This window comes from Talpa occidentalis, unplaced genomic scaffold (assembly GCF_014898055.3).
Source record: "Talpa occidentalis isolate TD23 unplaced genomic scaffold, MPIMG_talOcc4v2.1 talOcc4.6, whole genome shotgun sequence".
In the NCBI taxonomy this organism is placed as follows: domain Eukaryota; kingdom Metazoa; phylum Chordata; class Mammalia; order Eulipotyphla; family Talpidae; genus Talpa; species Talpa occidentalis.
In genome coordinates, this window is record NW_023604972.1 from 20,323,470 (window position 1) to 20,349,188 (window position 25,719).

General features: G+C 38.7%; 1 protein-coding gene across 1 annotated transcript in view; it reads left to right on the top strand.

The window, feature by feature from the left end:
• Positions 1–25,719, top strand: part of NWD2 (NACHT and WD repeat domain containing 2) — a 117,125-nt gene that overhangs the window by 27,490 nt on the left and 63,916 nt on the right. The window contains exon 2 of the mRNA XM_037530390.2: positions 13,414–13,502. Within this exon, the coding sequence (XP_037386287.1) occupies positions 13,414–13,502 (89 nt within the window). The remainder of the gene's footprint in view (positions 1–13,413; positions 13,503–25,719) is intronic.

Sequence of the window (25,719 nt, forward strand, 5' to 3'; positions counted from 1 at the left end):
CTCTGGAAGGTCATGAGCACTGAGCTGTTTTAAGTCAATATGCCCCTCCCATCCAGTGCTCCGCCAGCCTTGGGACTTCACAGCTCAGCTCATCTCGAGGGGCTTCCAATTTCTTGGCTTCACTAGTACCCAGTGGACTGCCTCACCAAGCCCCAGACCTCCATTTTCTCCTTCAGCCAGAGCAACCCTATGTATCTGACAGCCCCATGTCTACAACCTACTTACAGAAAAGTTCCCCTTAGCTTGCATCATGAAATCCTGGAGTGAAGGCAATCATAGCTCATTTGGGGAGAGTGAAAGGTAAATGAGGGACATATGCCCACTCTGCAGGGGTGACACCCTCAGTGGTTGTTTTAGTAGTGAAGTACCTCTTGTCTGGTTCCACAGTTAGACATTTACTTCCATGTCTAACAATGGGTAGGACTGATTTTAAAAAGAATCATGGAGCTATAAATGAACTTTGCTACTATATAATTTAATACTTTCCTCCATACCCCGCCACCATACATTTCAGCAGTGAAATGGAGTTCGACATCAAAAAACAGTAATTATTGGCAGACTCTGAGTTTACCCCATGTATGTCCCTTCCAGCCAGCTTTACAGCATGCTATGTAATCTTTAATGAAGTAGACTTTTCAGTGGGTGGATGGGTGGGTTTTAATGACATTAATACATTAATATATGTTCTCTATAGTCCAGTAACATTTGTTTATTTTTCCGTAGCTCTAGTATTAGTGGAGAAGCTCGAGGGTCACTAAAATAGATTTGTACATAATTATTGATATTCTAAATATTTCTCCTATATTTTGAAATATGATTATATTGGCTGATCTCTAGGACCTTCTGGTAATGCATATTATAATAATAAATATTATAGAAAAGAACAATAAAATAATCTGGATTTACAATTTTCTGAGTACCCAATAATCAAATGAAAAAGATAATTAGGAATTGTTTTCACAAATTAACTTTTATTAAATTAGCTGATGCTGTCTACAGGAAGGATGCTATTTCCTAACAATTGACATTCTTTGGAAAACTGTTTTGGTTTCATTTAAATTGGATAATACTTTCTAATTTATCTTCGGTTAACAGCATATGTTTACTTCATTTGGGATTCTAATATGTCTATGTAGTTTATCTCCACATCCTGGTGAAAGTTTTTACAACGACTTGAATCCTTTATCAAAAATTTTATGCACAGAAAGTTTTCTCCTGATGCTCACCATATAGGGTATCTTGTTTAATAGTGTCATTATTTATGCCATTCAAATGCTAGCAATTTTTAAAACATTACTTTAGTATCAAACTTACCCTGAAAAGAACTTCACTGTGATATTTTTGAAGACGTTTCTGACTACATGTGAGCATTTTGAAGCAACTTGGCTTTGGAATCCTGATCTCAACTGGGCTTAGTAGATGGACACTTAAAGGTATTGCCGAATGAAATCTACTGAGAACAATTTCCTGTATTTGCTTGACTGAACAAATAGAATATAGCATCCCAGTGTATTATTTCATACATAATGCTTATTTAATACGTACGTTATTTCACCAAACCTACCCACCAAATCTCCAGTCATCCTCCATTGGGTCCCCTCTCCCCTTAGCTCCACCCCACCACCCTCCCCTTCTGGTAGCTTTAATCATCATCCACTGTGCTCTTCCTCACCCCTGCCCACCCCCCAGAGTCCTCAGATCTGTAGTCAGCTTTCGAGATTTGTCTTTGTCTGAGCTTTTGTTTGGTCTCTCTGTATGCCACATCTAAGTGAAGCCATCCTGTATTTATCTTTCTCCTTCTGAGTTATGGAAGGGTAAGGAATTCAATCAGTGTTGAGGGGCAGTAGGAAGAACATGCATTCTGGGTGGTGTAGCCCAGCAGTAATAACCATGAAGGCACCAGTACAACCCATGAGCACTTGGGCAAGTTACTTAGCAACTTAGAGTTTCCTTGTGCATAAAATAGAGATTATGATACCTACAGCATACGGTTATTGTGAGATTTAGTGAAACACTGTATGTTAGCATCTACAAAAGCTACTGAGCAGTTCTTAATAAGGAGTTGTTAATAAATATCAGTTGAATATGAATCTTTGCTGCTTGTGTTCTCACAAAGCATAACTTAATGACACTGAAGGAGAAAAAAATCAGAATAAAAAAATGATGGGATATTTTCTAGTGAGAATTGTTTTATGTGGATCCCTTATGTCAATAGGAATAAAGCCAGTGCAAGGAAAATTAATTTCACATGTTAGCCTTCTGCAAATGCCTTCTGTTCCAGGATCACGTTAGCCAGTATCACTTAACCCCAAGGTGAAAATGAATAAAGCAAGAGGGAGAAACAGTTGTTAAATTTATTACAATAGCCAAGCTATCAAATTAAACATGTTATATATAGTGTTTCTAATTGTCAACCTAATTTATATATTAATTTTTCAAGACAGTATGAGCAGAAATTTAATCAGCAACCCATTATTTCCATGGAGGTTTAGTGGTTATATTCTGGGATAAAATTCAAGTATTAGCATCGAGCCTCTCCTGCCTCCTCTGGAAGAACCCATATGCACAGGGCTGGTTTTGCAGAAAAGTGGAAATTGCTGTGAGCTTCCACTTGTCTCTGTTCCACAATGCTAGACATCTATTGCTTAAATCAGTGGTAGCTGGTCAGTTTTCACAGGATTAACTGCACCCAGTTGTTTTAGAAACAGAAAGGAATGGAATTAATACTGGATGAATCATTTATTATTTAATGAAAACTGAGCCCTAGAACAAGTTTATAAATTAGTGCTGCATTATTAGTAATTGATTTTTTATGTTATGTTTATGCTCTCCATATGGTTTTTTAGCTTTGCCTTATTTTCTTTTTAGTCCTGAGGTTTCCATGACTTTTCATAATGATTCTCTTGACCTACAACTTAACATGGTCACTATACATTAGTGGGATTTTTAACAAGTACCTCCAGTACTGTTCACAATATTTCAGTTTTATTGCCCCAAACGATAACCTGGCTCTCGGTGATATCAATTGGAAATTTCCATGTAACTTCTGTGTTTTTTCCTTACTCATCATAAGCATTGTCATTTGCTTACATTACATATTTGCACAGAAGCAACATTTTTGAAAAATAATTTACTAACAAACTGATTAAATTGAAGTATTTATGTCAGTAATTGCAATACCAGTGAGTATTATTTCTGAATAAATCAGTTCATTTCTTCCAATTTTTCCAACACATTGTTTCATATAAAAGAAAACTTTTGTAGCTATATTAATAAAGATAGTTTTTTGACAAATAAAGATGAGGTAAATATACACAATAGAATACTATTCAGCTGTAAAAAACAATTTTAAGGGCCTCCCCTGGTGGCTCAGTAGTTGAGCACTGGGCGGCAAAGCTGCCCGAAGCCTCTACAGTGCCGGTTCAATCCCCGGCTGCCAGGTGAGGATCCCACATGGCACGCAGACCTCTCGTGCCGTGCCCGCTGCTCCCCTGAGCAGTGTACTTCATCAATCTGCCTGTTCTGTTCCCCGTTCTGGCTCTGGTGAATTATCTTACCCTCCCATGCTTCTGACTATACCCAGTGCTTGTATAAATAAATAACTAAATCTTTAAAAAAAAAAAAAAAACTAAACAAAAGGCGAAATCCCTCCATTTGCAATAACATGTGGTGGACATTAGAGGGTGTTTTGCTTAATGAAGTAAGTCAAATAAAGTCAAATACCATGTGATATGACTCATATGTAGTATATAGGGAAAACACAAATGAACTAAATAACACAAAAATAAACTTTTGGATTGTAAGACCAATCAAGTAGTAGTTATCAGAGGATAAATTGGGACAGAGGGAAAGTGGTTCCAATGGCATGGTGAAGGACAGATTGAACTTTTAGCAGTAAAAACTAGATGTAGTATATAGATATATTGATTTTCAATATATCTGAAGCTTATAGTGTTCACTAAAATAAATTTTAAAAAAGGAATTTGTTTAGGAGATATGTTATTATTTTTATAGTTGCATTTTCCTGTTATGTTTCCCTCCCTTCTCCCCTAAGTGCATGCCATTGTAGTTTATCAACTTCTTCTATAACATGCAATAAATGTCCCACCCAGTTTTAATAAATTTTTTTCCATATAGGCTTTAGATTTGTCTTTAAAGAAATGCCATGAATCCTGAGAGTAAATCTGAAAGGCTCATTTCACCAAAGGCCTGAATTTGGCCTCCTTCAGAGCCCCATGTATACACTACAGTGATAACCAACCTCATCAGCAGGCCCTCCCTAAATAGTTAGCACAGCATTTTAAAAATAACTTAATGTGGCCAAGTTCTTACTTTTATGACACTTTGGTTTTCTTGCATTTCTTAATACCATATAATAAAACTGTTAGTTGCTATAACAAAAAGAATAGTCCAATCTAAGGATTGCTGTGAGACTTTTAAAAACTCTTTAAATGCAACATTTTATTCATCCAGATTATATAGGAAAAATTCCTCAGTAATTCAGCTGCTGCATTGAATTGCATACTATTGCTGATAAAATCTCCATTACCTTTTTGTATATTTAATTTTAATTACATCAGTCTAGTGGGCTCCATGCAGATATTTACTTTTAGTATAATGGATTTTTAAGGGAAAATGTTCCATGAAAGCATTGAGTGTTGAATATTTTATTTGAAAGCAAATGCTAAAAGTATTTTTATAACATTCAATATTGATATTTTGGGAAAAGTAAAGTGAAAACATCCTTTAATGGATTAAAAGAAAACCATTACAACCTTTAGCTGTGCATAGTATTCAGAAGTTCACAGTAAATAATATTCATAAATGCACTAGAACAAGAGGATAACTTGACCAAAACTTTCTATGTTTTGCTATTTTTTTTTTCTGTGTAAAACTGTGTTATAGTTACCTATGGTGTGACGTGACTCAGATAGTTCAACTCTTCATTGATAAGACCGGATAGGCATATTCATAAATACATAGAGATCAGCTTATCTCAAAACATTAAGGTTAAAGCACTACCTGTCATGTACCTTTGGCATAGGTAGCACCTTAAACTCTTTCCAGAATTGTCATTTTACAAAATGCTTACAACTTTCCAGAATTGTCATTTTCTTTTTAAAATGGGAAATAATGTCTGAATATGAATATGAACTGACTCCTTAGACAGTTAGTTATACCTCAACTTGACCATCAGTTTGACTCAGTTAATTATCCAAAAAGGATAATTAGATTTTTAGAATTACACACACACATACACACACACACACAATGTTTGCTGAAGGCCAGACTTCATGATCTACAGATCTGTCATAGTGCATTTGTACATCTGAGGTACATTAGTTCATTTGATGACATCTCCCATGGCCCATATTCCCTTAGACCATGTGCTGCCATCTGGAATTTGAGGTATTTGGTTTTGACTCTGTAAAATACAAGTTCCTTTGAAGGAACCATGTGGTATTTCCTTTGATTCACTAACACGCATCAGAGTGCTAGGAACATGATGGAAATTGGACAAATGAAGGATGACCTGATTTATGAGTTAGTCTAGAGCTGACAGGTCAGCCAGGTACAAGCAGACCCTGTCAGCAAAGGTACAGCTGCATTCTAGACCTGGTGTGAAGATGTTTTTCCAATAGTTAACTGAAATGTGAATGATGAATTACTTTTGTTTGATATTCTCTATATGGATTTTTTTCTTTCCTGTTTGATTATGAGGAAGAAATTGCTTTTACACCTCCAAATTCCTGCACACAGAACTGCAAGATGCTTACAACTGATACACTAATTGTAATATAATCCCAATGCCTTATATTACTGAAAATAGCTCTATTTCATGTTCCTCAACAAATCATGCATGTTTTATACCTTCCTCACTTTACTCAGGCTGCTACCTGTTTTTGAAATTATTTCCTCCTTTCTACCTGGGAAAAACTTTATTTCTGGTCCACTCTACCTGGTCATTGGGCTAAAAAAATCCTTTCTCTGTGCTTCAGTAGCATTTTGCTTGTCTCTGTTCTAGAACTTACTGTGTGTTATTGGTAACCTTATTCTTCGCTACCTGCTGTCAAGCCCCAATTCACTGTGAGTGATTAAGAGCAGGGCTATGCCTTATGTGTCTTCTGTTTTGCAAAATATATTACAGCAATCAATGCACTTTAATATGGCAAGTCCTTGTTGAGAACTGTATGTAAGTGAAGTCATATTAGTGGAGTGTAAATTTCAGATTCCCTATTATTTGACTAGATCAGAGATGCCACACACAGTTCTTACTGGGTGTTCTTCAGTAGACTTTAACCTACAGGAAAAATAGTTCGAGGTGAATTATGCTAGCCTGAAGCCCTTTTTTCTTCTCAAAATTACAAACCAAAAAAAAAACCCCTGAAAACTCTGAAGTTACCAATTTTGCAGTAACTTCATGAATCATTTTATAATATGAATATTTTTGAAAAGAAAAATCTTTATCATAGTAAAGCACAAATAAGTCAATTTCTTCAATAGCATACCTCCTTGTGAAATTTAGACTTAACTTAATGGCTACCTTAGAAATTTAAGCAAGAAGACTGGAGGAGTATTAAGGGCACTGTTGCATCCCCTCATATTGTGGTCGGGTATTGACATTGGAGCGTTGGTGGAGGGTGAGTGAAATGTGCACACATTTGCATGTGAGGTTGACTCCCAAAATTATATAGTTAACTATTGGCAAATCAATAAAATTTTTAAAAATACACTCAAACAAAAGAACAAAGATATTGAAAACATTATCTTCCTGAAAAACATAAAGACTTAGGTTTTACTTCTGATCATCCCTGATTTATATGCTAGTTCTATTTATGATTTTAATTTTACTTTTTAACCCCAAAATTAGAGAATTTTTTGCAACATATCTTTTTTTTTTAAAGATTTATTTATTTATTTATACAAGCACTGGGTACAGTCAGAAGCGCGGGAGGGTGAGAGAATTCACCAGAGCCAGAGTGGGGAGCAGAGCAAGCAGGAGGACCGAAGTACACTGCTGAGGGGAGCAGCGGGCGGCAGGAGAGGTCTGTGCCCCATGTGGGACCCTCCTCCGGTGGCCGGGGGAGCAGCCGGGGATTGAATTGGCGCTGCAGAGGCTGCGGGCAGCTTTGCAACCCAGCGCTCAACCACTGCGCCACCGGGGAGGCCCTGCAACATATCTTTTTAACTGAGCTATATAGTTTTCCAATTTTCTTAGCACTTCAGCATTTCTTGCATCTCAGATGTTACATTTGGGACAGTTTTTCATCTGATATATATAGATATATAGATGTAGATATATATGACTCTTATAGTTTCCCCTCAAAAGTCAGATGTCATAAAATTCACTCTTGGTTTTCCTAAAAATATCATCTTGGCCCTTTTATTGAAAGATAATTTTGATTAATCTAGAATGATAGTTGATTTTTTTCTCAGCATAGTGAAGATAATATTTCACAGTCTCTTGGCTTCTATTGTTGCTGATAGAAAGTTAACTGAAAATATAATAGTAATTATGTTATAGGTAATCTCTCTTTTCTCTCTGGCTGTTTTTGAGGTCTTTTCTTGCTATTGTTGTCCTTCACTTCCATTATGAAGTAGTGGAAGTTTCGATGTTCACATGAATTCTTTGTTAATCCTGTCTGGAATTTGTTCACCTTCCTAAAGGTGAAGACTTGTATCTTTCAGCAAATCTGGAAATATTTAGCTATTATTTATTCATGTATTGCCCCTCTCTGATCTCACTTGTACATCCTTCTAGAACTCAAATGATGTATAGAACTCAGAAGGGAAGTCAGGTGGTAAAATAGATATATTTTTTCTAATGTCACTACAAATTCATACATGACTAATAATGCTGTCAGCATAATCAACTATTACTTAAAATTACATTGGATTTTGATTTATGTTAGGTAGCTTTATGGAGATATATTTTTCTTTAGTTGAATTTATTTAATATTTTCAATATAATAGCATCTATTGTTTATTCATTTATTGAGTACTGTGTGCTGGGGTCTGCTCTAATTCTCTGATGTAAAGAGAATAGGAAAGTCCCTACCCTCTGTGAATTCACAAGTCTAATGTAGTGATAACCTAAAAATAAATTATTGCAATAAAGTACAATGCATGATGCTTTTTAGGGTGAGCAGAATATTGTTGGGTGACTGAGAGTTTGCAATGTGTCTGTATTCAGTTGGGACTCAGAAAGGTCAGATGCAACTAAGCAAAGGAGATGCAATTGAGCTTGGAAAGTAGTTTTTATAAAAATAAGGTTTGGGTTCAAGTAATATCTGAAAATTTATGCTCTGAATGGTACATGATGAAGAACAGAAGATGGAACTTAATTAGAAAATATATTTACATCTGATCAACCTTTATCCTTTGGGCCACCAATTGCCAACCAAGACCTTTAATAATCAGATTGGTTTTCACTGTTGTTTTGTCTTTGGGTTTATCTTCTCAGTTCCATGGAGCATAAGACTTTGATGAGAAGAGACAGATACAAGGTCAAATAGACTTGGACTCTCAAAATTGAGAGATGATTAATGCAAAAATAGAGAGTGGCCAAACTGAAGAAAAAAAAAGTTTGTGACAAATAACAAGATTTGGTGACACTGAAATAAGGAAAGAGTGTGTGGCTGGTTGGGCACACGGGAGTTAAAGGAGCAGAAGCCAGCTAAAGGGAATCAACCCAAACAACAATAACAAAAACCAGATAGGATGTCCAGGTGAATCACCGGCTAAGGAGCCAGGTAAAGAGGGAGAATTCAGGCAAAAGCAATCATGCAGAACCCTGGGAAACCAGATGAGAAGGACAGTTTTAGCAGAAAATATGTGGTGGACCTTAAATAAATTTTCTGAGCTGCTGAGAGGAAAGTATCTTCATCTGCTGGCCATATCACTTCAGGTTTGAGTGAGGTCAACATAGTAAAAGATTCCAGTCCAACAAGCTCATTTTGGCACTCATTGATTTTTAATGAAAATTTAGAATTAATCTAAACCCTCTTGAAATAAAATCAAGATTTTTCTAGGAGAATATTGATTAGTAATTCTCCTCCAACTAATATTCCTTCTGTTGATAACTCAGGTATTATGCAGAGACCCTTCATTAACTCTGAAATCATCAATGAATTATTTAGAAAGCTCCTTAAAAACCTAATAGTGTTGTCAGAGTGTTAATGCAGCTTTTCAAAGCATTGAAAAGCTGGATAGATACAAATGGAGGGAATGATTATGTATAAAGGATAAATGATGATGTGCCTTGTCTCTGATCTACAATTTTCCAAGAGGTCCCTTTTTATGTGTGACATTCTGTGACTTATTTTTTCCTATCCATGACATTCTGATGTTTTAAAATTTCCAGCTCTCCGGATTTGTTGTCAGCATGAATCAGGTTTTTTGATTTAATTAAGCCAGCTTATCTGTCATCCATCATAATTAATCCATTCTATCTTAATTACTTTTCCATTTCCAGGGCCAATCATCATATACTAACACAAATATAGCAAAATTTGAGTCATTTTTATGATAAGTAGCACAGAATGCCTGGCAGATATGTGTCTATGCTTCCTTCTCATTTTTTAGAAAGATGCATTGTAACTTAATAAAATATATTAATATTCTGCCAGAAACCAGAAATCAGTTTCAGTTCATTCACTCCCTCATGACACCAACTTTCTAAACTCTATTATTTATATTCCAGAATTCCACAGTCTTGATTCTATATTGATCCACTGACAAATTGTAACGTAGGGAAACTTTTCTCTGGAGGTAATTGCCAGGAAGCACTGCCTGTCAGCCCATGTTTGTCACTCTGCATGTGTGAGTTTTTTCATTCATTCATTCCTTAATTAAGCATGACTAATCACTGGAGATACAACAGTGAATGAGACAAAAGAGGTCCTTACTCCCTATTAACTCACATGGTAATGGAGGCAACAATAAACAAATTTCAACAATAGTTATGAAAATTTACAGCTGGTGATGTGATGAAGGGTGGTTTGGTAGCCTTTGTAGAGGGAGGCCTGAGAGGAGGCCACTCTGAGGAGGCCTTGAAGGGACACTTGAATGACAGGAGATGTCTTGAGATGATAACAGAACTAAGCATCCTAGAAGTCACAGCTGGAGTAAAAGGCACTAGTGGGATGTAATCCAAGAACCAAGTGCAGTCCAGCACTACTGGAATGACATTAACAGTGACGTGGTAAGAGATGCACTTAGTGGGAGAGTGAAAACATTCATTCAATGTAAGAAGTACCAATTTCATTCAATCCCAATGAAGAGCAATTGGAGCATTTTAAACAAGATATTAATGTGATCTGATTTGCATTTTTTAAAGATTTATTTATGCATACAAGAACTGGGTACAGGCCAGAGGTGTGGGGGGTGAGAGGATTCACCAGAGACAGAGTAGGGAACAGAACAGGCAGACTGACTGAAATACACTGCTGAGGGAAGCAGCGGATGAGTCAGGAGAGGTCTGCTGTGCCAAGTGGGTAGCTCCCTGGCTGGGGATCGAATTTGTGCTGCAGAGGCTGTGAATAGCTTCATAGGTTGTGTCTTAACCCCTTGTGCCACCAGGGAGGCCCCTGATTTGCATTTTTAAAAGATCAGTTTGCTGCTCTGTGGGGAAGGATTAAAGTGGACAGTATGGAGACTGGGAGATAGAAGTTGGGATGAAAGAGGATTTGGTTGGAGGGGAGGGATTGGGGTCAAAATAGGGGGTTGCAATTGTATGGGGAATATAAAAATAAAATTTATTTTTAAAAAAAGGAGTATAAAAAGCAATGTACAGTACAGAAGCTAATAAAAACTTAGGTATTCACCCAAAAATAAATAAATAAATAGATAGATAGATAAATAAATAAATAAAAGAGGATTTGGTTTGCATCCAGCAGCAGAGGGGAAAGAAGCAGACAAACTCATGATTAATTTAGGCAGAGCACGAGAACTTTGGATGGATTGGCTGTCGAAGGGCATAGTATAGAAAGGCAAGAATCCACCGTGGATAACTTAAGTATGTTAATTTCATAAATGTTGAGATGACAGTGTCCCTTAGCCATTCCATAAAGTTATCTAATGATAATTTTCAATGATTGATTCTTTACACAGTTGTGTATTTTCTATGGTTTGTGCCAACTAAAGCACACAACACTCTGGATTCAAATTGCATTCTCCAACTTAGTGGCCATAGGACCCTGTCAAGTTTCTTAGCCCCTCTGTGTTTCATTGCCCCCTTATAAAAAGTTGAATAGTTATTTTACCTATTTCTTAATGTTCTTGCCAGATGTAACTAAATACTTAGCACACTATTTGACTGTAGTAAGCACTCAGTAAATGTTAGTCGTTAGATACTATTTCTCTGCTTTCTCCTCAGAACCTAGTAATGAGTCACAGTAACATTTTTAAGGAAACAAAAAAATTCTCCTTATAGTCTCTCATAATTTTTCATTTATCAGTTTAATAGTATTTCTTCAAAATTTTCTAACAGTCCTCGTCTAAAACACACAGTGTCCACACAGTGTCCACATCTGGCAATATTTGTTTATTTTAAAAGTTAACTTTTTTGTTACTGAAGTTTTAAACCTCTGTGATTTTACAAGGATATAAAGAGATTGACTGTCATCCACTTTATTTTGAGTTTAGTATCTTGGGACCTTAAAGTGCAGCAAGGGAGCATGGTCATCAGATCCCAAGATTATATAAATCACATAAAAGCTGAACACACTTTGTCCACCGGTGTCATAACATCCATGGATGTTGTCAAATGTATCGCTCCTCATCTTGCTCCTCCTGCTTTTCCCTCTGCCATAGGTTCAATGTTGGAGAACACCCTACTCATTTGGATCACAGGGTAGTCTAGAAGATGTTGCACTGACTCTTTGGTTCCCATGTAAACACTGCTTCCTGTCATTCTGCCAGGCTGCAGCTGCATTTCACACTCTCAAGTTTGATTATTTGCATCTCAAAATAGTCTTGAGAACACCAGGAAAGTAGAGTAGGTCAACGCAGCATATGGTTGTGTTTGCATAGACAGATGTGCGTAAGGATAATAAGGAAAGTCTTTTAAGTTGGTTCCTTCCCTATAAATGTAGGATGTAAATGTTTTATAGTTCTAGCTGCGATTCTGGTACACTACCAAGTTGACCTTTTTATTCACAACCTAATGTTTTAAACCATTTCTCATCTTTCACTCAAGTTAGTTGAGCAAGGAATAGCCGTTAGTCATAAGATTCTTCCAGGGTCACCATTGAAGTGGCGTGTCGCTCAGCACAGGTGACTTTGGAATCCATTCTCTGCAGAATATTGTCGCCTCGTGGGGCAGCAGCATTGGAAGCAGCGTGGGGTGAGGGAAAGATTATTCAAAGTGTTTGTGAAGCAGTGAGAGAAGTCTAGAGGGGCTACACCGGGAGTAACATGCAGCCCCATCCACAGGCAGTCTGGTATTTATTAGCATTGAGTGCAAAGGTGGGGCAAGGACATAATGTCCATGGGTGATGGGATTAGGGTTGGAAGCTAGGGTGGAGTGACCTGGGGCTATTGCCTGGGGGGCGCCATTATTCCTGCCAGTCTAAGCATATTATCTCTATTCTAATATCTGCCTCTTGTTACCAGCAGATACTGGTTTCCCAGCATGTTCCACACTCCAGGACTTTTGGCCTTGGTGAGAGGCCCCTGCATGACCCTGAGCTTGGCTGACAGGCAGGAGCTCTGGGCACTAAGACAATAGCCCTGAGAATAAGGAGGGCAAGGGATCCCACAAAATGTTCTTTAGCATATATCCTGCAGTTCTTCTGGTTCACGGTTCTGTGTTTCTCTTTGTATTTTTTAATGACATGAATAATAGAAAAAATATTTTATGTTGAAGCTTTTATGTGGTGTGGCACATGTAAGGCAACTCCCTTCTCTGATGTAATGGCAAGTCCTGAAGCCCAGGGTGAGAGACTTGACTCTGAAACCGCAAGTCAGACAAGTCTGTGGTGTGTGGAATTACTGGTTTAGGATGGTTGCTCCTGCAATTTGTCTTTCCTGACTACTGGGCTGATTTCTGGTCTTCTCTCTCTCTCTCCCCTTTCTCATACACACACACACACATGCACGCACACACACACACACGCACGCACACGCACATACACGTGCGCACGCAGTCAAATATCCTACTGTTGTAAAGCAACCCCGATACAAAACGGGGTGCCTGACTGTGGGTCCTCACCCACGTGCTTAAAGTCTTGATGGCTTTAGTCTGGACTGGGAGTGGAGTCCACAAAGCCTGTATGGGATTAGCTCAGGACATCATTTCTCCCTAACACTACGCCACTCCCCATGTTGATTTTATTTGTGAGCTTTCATGTTTCCATCAACATGGACATGTGGACATAACTCACTTCCTATGTGTTTGTTTTTCTACTACAGACACAGGAGCAGAAAGACAGGCACTGAAAGAAAATGTGTATCCTAAATTGCGAGAATTCTGCAGAGAAAACTATGGATTAGAATTCCAGGTAACTGATAATCTTTTTAATTTATGTCTTCTAACTACTGTTCGTGTTTATTTCTTGTCACAACGCAGGTATTATAAGACAGTTACAATTTTCATTTATTTAAACGTGGGTTAAAAAGAACATTGGAAAATGGAAATGAAATATTTAATCATCTTTGGGGTTTTATACGCTTATACCCAGCTTCTTGGACTCTGTATAATATTGGCTCATATTTTCCTTTTTTTTTTTTAAGATTTATTTATTTATCCAAGAACCGGGGTACAGGCCAGATGCGCGGGAGGGTGAGAGGATTCACCAGAGACAGAACGAGGAACAGAACAGGCAGAGTGACGAAATACACTGCTGAGGGGAGCAGCGGGAGAGACAGGAGAGGTCTGCCGTGCCATGTGGGATTCTCACCAGCTGGCCAGCCGGAATCAAACCCACGCTGCAGAGGCTGCGGACAGCTTCACAGTGCAATGCTCAACCGCCTGCACCACCAGGGAGGCCCTGGCTCATATTTTTCTTTAAATCATTATTTGTTCTTTTAACATTCTCTACTGTTATTTAAAAAGGGGGGGAGTGAAGGCTGATGAGCACCTGTCTTTAAGTAATTGTCTCTGAAAATGTTTGGCATCTAAAAATTGGGACCAGCTTTCTTAAAATATTCCCTTTCAGCAGCCCTGCCAAATCTTTACCTTTTTCTTTTTATTTGCATTATAGAATGTTCTTTTTCCTAAGCATTTTAGGGATTTACCATTTACTTCCAAAAAATTATATAAGTGTTTCAGGAGAGAGTGACTGTGTCATTGCTAAAGTTCGTCAACACCCTGGCATTTGTAGACACCACTGATTTTTGCCACCTAACAAAAGTTTTCGAAACGTTGTGATATCTTGGACATCCAAAAATTGAAAAAACAAATGGTTCTTGCAACAGGTAACATTATTTATTCAGTATTAATTTCATTTACAATGGAAACCGTAACTCTTCAGTGCCTCTTAACTATGTTACTTACATGGCACTGTCCTGGAGACTCATGGTATAAGTGCAAATGCACTGCTGCCAGTGGAAGGAAACTTCACCCTTTGTTTTTTCCCCCTGGATAACTATTTCACTTGGTATAGCTCATGATGTCTTCAAATATGTGTAAAATAATAATCTCAAAGTGACCCTCATTACATAGTGTCAGTCAGCAACAGGCTATTAGACACACATACTGAATAGTCAGTTACAGGTCACCATTCACTTCATAAATTGTGAACCTAAATTAAATTCTTTGTCATGAGTAACTTTCTGAAGATACCTTCAGAAATGTGTTCCTACTGATAGCAGGGTCTCAGTTGTTACAGAACATCCAATCCATCAAGAGTCCCAAAGACTTACGCCTCCCTTGGGCACCCAGTGACCAGAGAGGAAGAACATGCCCAGGTGTATGAACCCCATCTCTGATTAACTTTGGGTTTGCACCATTTTCGCCAGTCTAGTGAAGAAGTAAGGAAGCTATGGAATAATCTCTGTTAAACATGATATTGATTAGAATTAGCTGAAGGGAAAAGATAAATGTTTATTTTCTAAATTATAGGTAGGCACAGGAAGACAGATAAAGCCAAAGGAGAATTGCAAAGGCAAGAACCATAAAATAAATGGAAGCAGAGATCATTCTAGACAGGGGCATTGAGTCAGCTGATGAGAAGCTGGATAGCAGTGGAAATAGCACGGAGCAAAGAAGACAAGGGACTGAGTCCTAGCTCTCTACTGAGTTACTTAACCTGCTAGTACTTTATTTCAGTGTCTGAAATGGGGGTGATGACAGCTTACATGTCTCAAGTTGTGGACAAAATAAAATATGCAAGGTTCTGTTTGCTTCCCAGCTTCTAACAAGAACTCAAATTATAATATCTGAATCTGAAAGAAAATACTTTCTAGTGTTGTCTTTTCTGGCAGGTGGATTATAACGCTCCCTGAGGATATGTATTCTAGAGAGACAATTCTCTTTTCTTGATGGCAACAAAATATGGTGCCAGCAACTTCATGAAAAACCCTATTTACCATGGAGTATTCTGGATTCTTTCTTTGGTTGTGCATTGAACCTTGGAGAAATGAATTACTAGAGTTACTTAAATATTCCAGTCTATTTCATGCTGCCTTGCCTTTGCTAATGGTGTTTCCTACAGTGTTTCCCAGTCTGGTTCTTCCCTGCCTTACCTCTAGGTCTTACCCATTCTTAAGACTCTGCCTATCTACTCTGATGTTACGGCTCTCACCTCCTTGTTGCTGTTGTGCATCTATGGCCTTGCACACACGCAGCCCATCCCATCTAAGAATTTCTTGTCTTGGCTCTTCCATGTGTTCATCAGGAAAGCTCAGCCCCTCATCTTCCTATGGCTTATTGCTTACTGCCCTCCAGATCTCCAAAAAGACTAGAGAGGCTTTCTTATCCACCCAGTTTAATCACATAATGGGCCTCCCTAGTGGCGCAAGGGGTTAAGCACTGCACTATGAAGCAATCAACAGCCTCTGCAACGCAAGTTCAATCCCTGGCCAGCCAGGGAGCAACCCACATGGTGCAGCAGACATTTCCTGACTCACCCACTGCTCCCCTCAGCAGTGTATTTCAGTCATTCTGCCTGTTCTGTTCCCCCACTCTGTCTCTGGTGAATCCTCTCACCCCCTCCTCCACCCATCTCTGGCCTGTACCCCAGTTCTTATATGCATAAATAAATCTTTTTTAAAAATAATCATATAAATGCTCTTTTTTAAACTCACCCCATTTCAGTTCTTTGCATTGCCTGTATCAGACTGTTTCTGAGTTTGAGTCCTCACTTTGATTATCTAATATAAACTCTTTGTCTAACTATCTTTGAGACTATTTTCAGTTAACATGTCTTAAGATTTGGGCTTTATTTGCAAACAATAGAGACATTGCTGGAAACAAAAGCCCCTCTTACTTTCCAATCTTAAATAAGCAGCCCTTGTCTTAATGGTACCATTTGCTATCTTTTGAGCATTGCTAAAATACAGGTTAAATATTTTCACCATATGTCCTTGCATTTCAGTGTAGTAAGTGGGCAGCAGAGCTGGAAATCCCAGGTACTGGGCCCACCCTTCTCTCTGACTGGCAGGTGTGGGTCCCTGGATGTGTAGAGAAGTGTGAGGCTGAAGCCTGAATTCTGCCAGCAGGAAGACCTTGTCCTACCTGCTTTCTTCCTCACAATGACAAGGGACAGAAGCTCATCCTTGGCAAGGGTGCCTCCTGAGTCCCCTTTCATCTGGAATTTGCTCTTTTCTCCAGTTGGGGTTCTGCCTCTTCATGCTTTCTTTGGTAGTGCAGTCCCAGACCTGTCCACCTGTTTTTTACTCTGTAGACCCCAACTAGTTATCTCTACCTGAGGTCAGTGCCTGTGTGTGAGTGACCCGGATATCATCTCCAGCTCTTCCACTCCATAGTTGCGTGATTTTAACTGTCTAATAAAGATGTTGGTATGGCTAACATAGAACCAATCATTCTTCCCTTTTCCGAGTTTCTCAACTGTTATTTTCTAGGATTCTGGAATTTAAAATCTTGGCTCGTTCTTTATTCTTCCAACCAGGCACCAAAGCTGCTGCTCTTCTCATTGATTCACTGCCACAGTGTTTCTTAGAAGTTCTCCTTTTACTTGCATTTCTACTTTCTTTCCTTTTCACAAGTGACATCATTGCTCAGCTTCCCATTTCTTTGTTCAAGCTCCCTTTTCTTAATGCTGAGTGACACCCCATCCTGGGTGTTTTGTGGGTTCTGGTCCAGACTGTACACAGCTGCTCAAGTAATCTTCCTTGAACAATACCAGATTTCATTCATTCTAAGATGCGTGTTTTTTCTCATTTTTATGTCTCAAAAATCAGGGTCTGTCTTCCAAATGAATGGTGTGTCATCATGCAATTGGCAGTGCATTTCCTTTTTAGTAAAACCTACACTATCCGAGCAGCCTGCAACTGATAATATTATAGATATTCAGTAATATGCAGCATGTTATGTGGTTTATGGGATATATTAGAAATAGTATAAATTTTTCTATTAGAAGGATTAGGACTCAAATTCTGTGTCTGCACACTACCAGTCTTGCTGCTCTCTGCAAATTGCTTACTGTGGTTGACAATTCTGCAAAATGAATGGGATAATGTTTATGTTTTAGGACTCAGGAAAATTCAGTGAGACAAAATGGAAGCCCCTCAACTAGTGTTAATTTCCCTCTGTCTTCCACCTGTTAAATTCTTTTTCCTAGTCATGAACCCCACGTAATGAAATTATTCGTGTGCAATTTTTTTTTTTGCCTTTCTGAGTACAACAGAAACCTTTGACCAACGGCACCTGTCTGAGAGATGCTTAGTGTATGTGCAGAAGGAGTGGGAAAAGTATTTAGGAAACACTCATTGTAACACATAAGAAAGAATTACGCAGCAGGACAAAAATCTTGCCGATGAGTCTATCAGCTGGAGAGAAAATTTCTCTAATTTTTAAATCACTTCTTTAATATAGCAGGCAATCCCATAGGACTCTAACCTAGAGATTTAATATGCAAAGAAAGGGGCCACGTTTGTCAATAAGGCAAAAGCAGCCCTATCCCATGTTGTGTCTGGGAGAATGCTGCCAGAAAAGAAAGAAAAGGGGAGGAGAAAAAAAAAAAAGGATACGGAGTGTGAAGAGAGATGAGAACAGAAGGAGAGAGGGAGAAGAGAGAGGAAAGGGAATAGATCTATGAAGGAGCTTCCCATTGCTTTTTTCTGGGTTTTGGCTTGGAAATGGAGAATTGGATTAGATGGGGAAAATAATTGATTTATCAGTAACACTGATGGCAACTTATCTCTGCTGTCTACTTAGGACTCTGGAAAGAGATCACTTTACAACAATCAACCCATTGCCACCAGCATACACAGACACTGACATGTCATGGTCTTGGCAGCCAGGGACCACGAGGTTTGATTTTCCCAAGCTGCCCTCAGTGACTTTGTGTGACAAATACTGAGTTAACAGCCACTGTTGTTCTCTGTGGCAGGGAGAGGTGACTGCAAAAGAGCCTGGGATGAATAACTGGCTGGACATGAGCCCAGAGCGTGGGGCTCCCCATCCACAGCAGGGAAGGTTGACCTGAATCCACTGCAGAGCGACACTAGGTTCGACCAAGCTGAGCAGAAAAGACCCACATATCAGATATACCAGTGTACACCTGGTATGCTGGTGGCAAGCCATGACTGCCAGGAACCAGGGAGAATGAGGATCATCTGAGGCTGTGCCCAAGAACTCCAATTCTCTCCATTTGGATATGAGATCACCTGGGCATCATCCTCGAAGCAAAGAAGCAGGTGCATGGGGAAATCAGCCCCTTTGAGAGACTCAGAATCTTGATCCACGAGAGAATATGCACCTGACAAGAGTCTTTAGAAACATCAGTTCAAATTAAGGTTTAAACTGGATTGTTGCAAGTTCCCTTAATTGTGACACCCAGAAGATAGATATTGGATAGGAAGCCCAGACTACTTTTAGACAAAATAACTACATTCCCTATGCACATTAGGTTGTAGGGTAAATTGTGAGTCTTATGTTAGCTTGACCTTACTAATAACTGGGGAATTGAACAATTACTGAGTCTCACACCAATGGTCCATTATCAGCTGGAGTCATCTCCTTTTCCTCCACCACGTTTTACTTCTTCCTCCACAGTCCTCTGCGCTAGCCAGTCTTCTCTGTGCACAGTTTTTCCTCTCATCTGCCAGCTTAGGAATCTCAAAAAAAATTATTTTATTCTGAGTTGCCAGAATACGTCGCTGTCTTTATAATTGACGGGCTGTGTGGTGATGCCTTAGTATTTTCTCTATTGTCAGCAGGTCATCCCATTTCCATTTTCTATCCATCAAAGGTTTGCCTGTTTCTAAATGAAATGCTCCTCTCCCCCTACTGGATCCACATCATTTCACTCAGGCGCCACACTTGGGCACTGTCTGTCAAAACCTGGACAGGTCTTCCCGAGTTGATCTTGGCCAAAAAATAGTATAGGCATCTTACATCCTCTTCCTCCCAGCCACCAGCCAGTTCATAAAAAAAGGAAAGAAAGCTTAATAGAAAAGATAAAAAGGAAGGAAACATTATGTCGTTATTGACCTTCATCACCCCTGTTGAACTTAAGTATTGCACACCATCTCGACAGCACAATGTCGAGAAATTCTCCTGCCTGACTTTACAAGACAACATTACACTTGTCCTCTACTTTGTGTGCATGTGACCTTCTGCCTAATATTTCCCTAAATATAGAGCACTGGCATTGTGGGAGCACCAGAATTAACTGGAGGAGCTATACTCTGCCAAACATTTAATTCTGCTAAATTGTAGCTGTCTGATTACCATCCTCCCAACATTGGAAGTCGCCCAAGAGGATTAATCCTTTGGTAAACAGAATGAGAGATCCCAATTGTAGGTGACATTTAAGTCTTCCAATTGGGTACCATCACCACAAAGCCTTTCTCAAATTCTGAAGACAGGTAGCTATTTATCTCCATCCTCATTCTCTGCTTCTTAAAGGAGGGAGAGGAAGTCTTTTAACGAGTAAGACAGGGAAAAATAGCACCAATTACGAGGTCTGCTTTGTCAATGAGTTATAAACCATTGGAAAAAAGTAACTTAAACCCAGTATTCTTATCTATAAAACAAAGTCTTCTTCTTCCTGATCTTAGTTTGCCTCTTGGCTCCCAAAATATATGATTCAGTGGCCTTGTCTTTATATGGGCAGTCCATGTCACATTTCTCTCTGTAGCCCTGTTGGATCCAGAAGGCCCCCCTCAAGAACCCTCTCTGAAGTAGAGTCTCCTTCCAATCCAGACTGCCCTGTGTTTCCTCACTGATGTCCGCCACAGCCCCCAAGGGCAGATTAAGATACTTGTTCCAAAGTCTTCATTCATTTCTTTGTAGACATTTATTGAGCCTCTGTTCTGGATCAGGGACGGGGGAGGGTGCAGCTCATACCATAAAGTTGGGGACATGATTCCTGCCTTTGTGGAGCTTAAGTCTCACAGAGAATCCAGTTGTGAAAAACAGGCTAGAGTGATGCTTGCTGTTAAGGAAATACAGGGTGCTCTGGGCATGCATGGTGGAGTCCTGGTTGTATCTGGAGGCATCAGAAAGGCCTTCTGAGGAACCGATGTCCACCCTGAAGGCTGGGTAGATGGAGATGTTCAGGTTTAAAAGAATATTCCAGGCAGAGTTAAAACTATCATGGGCAAATCTGGGTAAGAACTTTAATGTTATGTAGTATTCACTGCCTGCCAGACACTTATGCTAAGTGGTATGTGTGCCTGGATATATTAACTTGTTTAACCCTTGCTGTGAGCCTAGCTGGTAAATTTCAGCTGTCCCATTTTGTTAGGTTAAGACACTTAGAAATACAGAACTCAATAAGTGCTGAGGAGCCACAGCTATTAAGTGCCAGAGTCAGGATTGGAACCAAGGCAGTTTGACTCCAGCATTCATGCAATGACTTAATCATTGCACCAAAGAACCTCTTAATCACTTTACCAAAAAAAAAAATGCACTTAAGGGGCCTCCCTGGTAGCACAGTCTCTGCAGCACGAGTTTGATCCCCCAGCTGGCCAGGGAGCAACCCATATGGTGCAGCAGACCACTCCTAACTCGTCCACTGCTCCCCTCAGTAGTGTACTTCTGTCAATATGCCTGTTCTGTTCCCCACTCTGTCTCTGGTGAATTCTCTCACCCACCTCCCACACCTCTGGCCTGTGCCCCAGTTCTTGTATGCATAAGTAAATAAATCTTAAAAAAAAAAAACAAAGAATGCACTTAGGTGCATTCTCTGTGGTCAGTTGCCACTACAGGGGGCTGGTGACTAGTTGCAGGTTGGCTAAAATTTCTCTCTGCGGCGAGCTTCTCCAGCTTGGATACACGATGGCTTCTGTCTTGTGACAGCTTCTCTGCTTCCAACAACTGGTACCTTTTCTCTGTCCCCATGTTCCGTAAGCATGAATACTCCAATGCTCCTCCTTAATTCATGGTCTTGTTCTTCCTTGCCATCGTGTTATCATTATTAGGGCTGTGTGGAAACTAAATATCCCAAAACACAAGGACTTAAGGTCTGAGCCATTAGTATGTCTTCATAAGACTTTGGACAAAGCATTGTCTCTCTCACTGTTGAACCCTCTTTCTCTCTGGTGATTATGTATGACCACGGGGACCAGCCTGTCCTTCCTGGGTTTCATATAGGACTTGGTTTTTACAGATCCCTTTCTTTGTCATGGTCCTAGGTATCTTAGTCATATATCGCATGAACAAGGGAATAATTACAGGTCAGTATTCACAATAGCTCTAATAAAAGTGTGGCCATGAATGATATATCCATGGAGAAGCTTTTTTTTTTTTTTTCCTGAATAGAAAGGCTTTTTTTTTTTTTTTCCTGAATCCTATGTATGCATTTGTGGAAAGTCATTCTAACTAGAGCAAGAGTTACCATATCAATACACCATAACCATCATGGTAAACAGTTTCTGTCAAACCTAGTCTGAGTTAAGACTGTTTCCTGCTTACCTTCTTCAGTGGGATGAACATTCTAGTAAAGGGACATAGTTGCTAAAACATTCAAATGATCCCTGCCTTCATTTTAGAAAGTTATGTCCTTGGAAACGTATGTCCACAGCACAGTGATATTGTTCCTGTTGTGTTCTTTTGAGTATTTTTAGCAGTGGCAGATGTTAAGCCCTTTAGGAATAGATTTGATTTTTAGAAAGAGCTAAAGGACCTTTCAGCGCCATGTCTTATAAATGTAAAGACCTGTAAGGCTGGCAAAATACCATTTTTAATAAAAATAAGCTTCCACTATAAAGTGACAAGATTTTTTTCCTCAATGAAATGAGGTGATTCTTCCAGAGGAAATGCCCTCGGCAAAGGCAGATCATTGGAATGAGCGTGTAGCACCCATTGTAATAACTCTGAGGACAACCTTCATTTCATTACTGTGTTTGCACAAAACAAAATCAGTCACATTGTCCCTGTAGTTCCATTTTTGGTTTTGCATTTAGATAGTATCATATAGTATGGGGAAATTGGGAAAGAATATGTTTTAACAAATATTTAAATTCAGAGGCTCCATCTGAAAAAAAGGATAATACAGTTATTATGAATTCAGAATGGACTTTTTTTTTAAAATAAAGCATGAGGTTATTATTACCTTCTTACAGGTTGCTTTTATCGTTGGTTTGGTAATCTTGGTGTTTAAATGACTGTGTCTGGTTTCAAGTGGTAGAATTTGTTAGCACTTTTATTTGCTGGCTTTTTGTTTTCAGACCAATTCAGCACATTATAATAAGTATGATAAATTAGTTTCCCTAAATATATTTTAAGACAAGTTAGATGGTTTTAAGTAAAAAGAGATAAAATCAAATTACTTTCCTGAGCTTTTATACTTAATGCTGAAATAAGTGAAGGCACATAAAATCTGCTGTCAACAAGTTAGTATTCCAATAAATAGTAAATTAGATTCCAGCGTCTGCAGTGCCTGGACATTAGGTTAAAAGCTAAACTTAATTTTTTTAAGTATGCAATAAATCTTGTCTTGTTGAGCAGTTTGGCTTCCAACTGTTTTTTTGCCAATTATTGATCATGTGGATATGTGGCAAATGTGCTTGCCTAAAATAGTGTTTTGTGTTACATAAGTTAGATATTCTGTTTATTTATTTCCTTCCTCTCTTCACAATTACTTGATTTTATCTTTTCTCATCATTCTCTGCCCATAAAGACATTTGAGAAAGGACCACTTGAGAGAAAAGCTGGAAACAGAAGAACAGTTATAAAGGCCTGGATAAGCAAAGCAGTGGCCAAACTTGAAGGAAATAACAGATGCAAAAATCATTACAGGCCCAAAGAAATCCTGTGACACTGAGGCTTATATTTAAAAATCCTTTAGCTGTTCCCTTGGTCATTTGGTCCACAATATATTTAGTAAGATCACATGTTTAGCTCTTAATATGCTAGGCCCTTGATTTAAATAACCATTTACCATCCTTGCATTCAATTCTATGAGTAGGGAATATAAGACCTGTAGAAAATCACAGTACAAAGTAGATATGCAAAGCATCATTTTTCAAATATTGAAAAAATATTTATTGAAAATAATTTGCAAACCATTTGCAGAGTATGATTCACCCTTTATTCACAGTTGTGGAATGGTTACCAAAATCACTTTGGGGACATTTTTATCTACGCAAAAAGAAATCCTATGCTCTTTAGCTCTCACCCCCTAATTATCTTATTCCACCTCCAACCTCCCAGCCTCAGGCCACCACTAATCTACTCTTGGTCTCTGTAGATTTGTCTGTTCTGGACATTTCATATAAATGAAATCGTGTAAGAGGTGGCCTTTTTGTAACATTTTCAAGGCTCATCCATGTTGTACTATTATAGGGCAGCCCCAATGCAAAACGGGGTGCCTGACTGTGGGTCCTCACCCGCGCATTTAAAAGGACTTATCAATGGTCTACTGCAGGCACACACGAAAGGTTAATAAAAGGTTTATTTACAAGGGGAGGGGAAATGAGGAAATGTACAACTCAGGGAGTAAAGTGGGAGACAAAGTTTTAAATGAGTCCTACCCGATCCGCCGATCTGGAATCCCAAATGGCACTCTGAGAGCTGGCTGCAAGCCAGGAGCCGTGAAGCCAGGAGGCAAGCGATAGCAAGCCAGCCCAAGGCCCACGTGTTTGGTTTTTATATCCAACCTGGCTGCTTAACTCCACTCTCAGGTCCGGTCCCAGCCACCTTCCCTTTGGTGGTGATGGGATTTGTCTTTCCCAATGTCTTGATGGCTTTAGTCTGGACTGGGAGTGGAGTCCACAAAGCCTGTATGGGATTAGCTCAGGACATCATTTCCCCCTAACAGTAGCATATATGAGATTCACTGCTTTTTATTGGTAATATTCTGCTATGTGGATATTCTACATCCACCTACTATGTGGATACACTACATTTTATATCCATTGATGACTTGATGAACATTTGGATTGTTCTCACTTTGAGGACATTAAGAATAAGGCTATGATGAATGTTGATGTACCAGTTTTTATGTGTAATTTTCTTATTTCTATTCAATATGTAACTAGGAGTAAAATTGCTGGATCGTATAGTAACTCTGTTTTACTCATCTGAGAAACTGCCAAACTGTTTACAAAGTGGCTGCCCCATTTTATATTCTCCCCAGCATTGTATGAGCTCTCCAGTTGCTCCACATCCTCAATATTGTTATTACCATTTTTTTAATTGCAGCCATTAATGTGGGTGTAAAATGTTATTGTGGTTTTGATTTGAACTCCCCTGATGACAGTGGTATTCAGCATCTTTTCTTACGTTCATTGGCAATTTCTTCATAGTCTATGAAGAAATTTATCCTCATAGCTTTTCTACATTTTTAATTACATTGTCTTTTTATCATTTAGTTGTAGGAGTCCCTTATGTATGATAGATACCAACCCATTATCAAATATATGATTCGCAAAATATTTTCTTCCATTTTGAGGGTATTCTTTTAACTTTTCTGATAGTATCTTTTTGAAGTCCACAACTTTTTAATTTTTGAGGAAGTCTAAATTATCTATTTCCTCTTTGGAGATATGTATTTATGCTGTCGCGTCTAAGAAACCATTGTCAAATACCATGGTATTTGACATTGATATGTTGTTGTCCCAATACCATTTATTGAAATGACTTAAACATTCCTCCATTGAATTGCCTTGGCACTCATGTCACAATTAGTTGAACATAGTGTGAGGAGCTATTGCATATATCTCAGTTTTATTTCCCTGAATATCCTATGCCAGAACCACACTGTCTTAATTATTATCTTTGTAGTAAGTTTGAAATCATGAAGTATGAGTCCTCATTGTTGTTCTTTTACAAGATTGTTTTGGTATAATATTAAGTTCTTTGAAATTTTTTTTTTAATATGAACCTGTAGTGCAGTTATCTTCACTTTTAAGATTCCTTTTGCTGTATCCCATAAATTCTGGTGCTTTTATCCTCGTTTTCATTGGTCCCAAGGTGTTTCTGCTTTAATATTCAGATCTTTAGTTTCTTTCAAAACAGCGTTTATATTCTTCAGAGTATAACTTTTGCATTTCCTTTGTTTAATTTATCCCCAAGAGTTTTTATTCTTTCTGATGATTTTAAAATAGAATTGCCAGATTTCATTGGCGATTGTTCATTCTCGTATA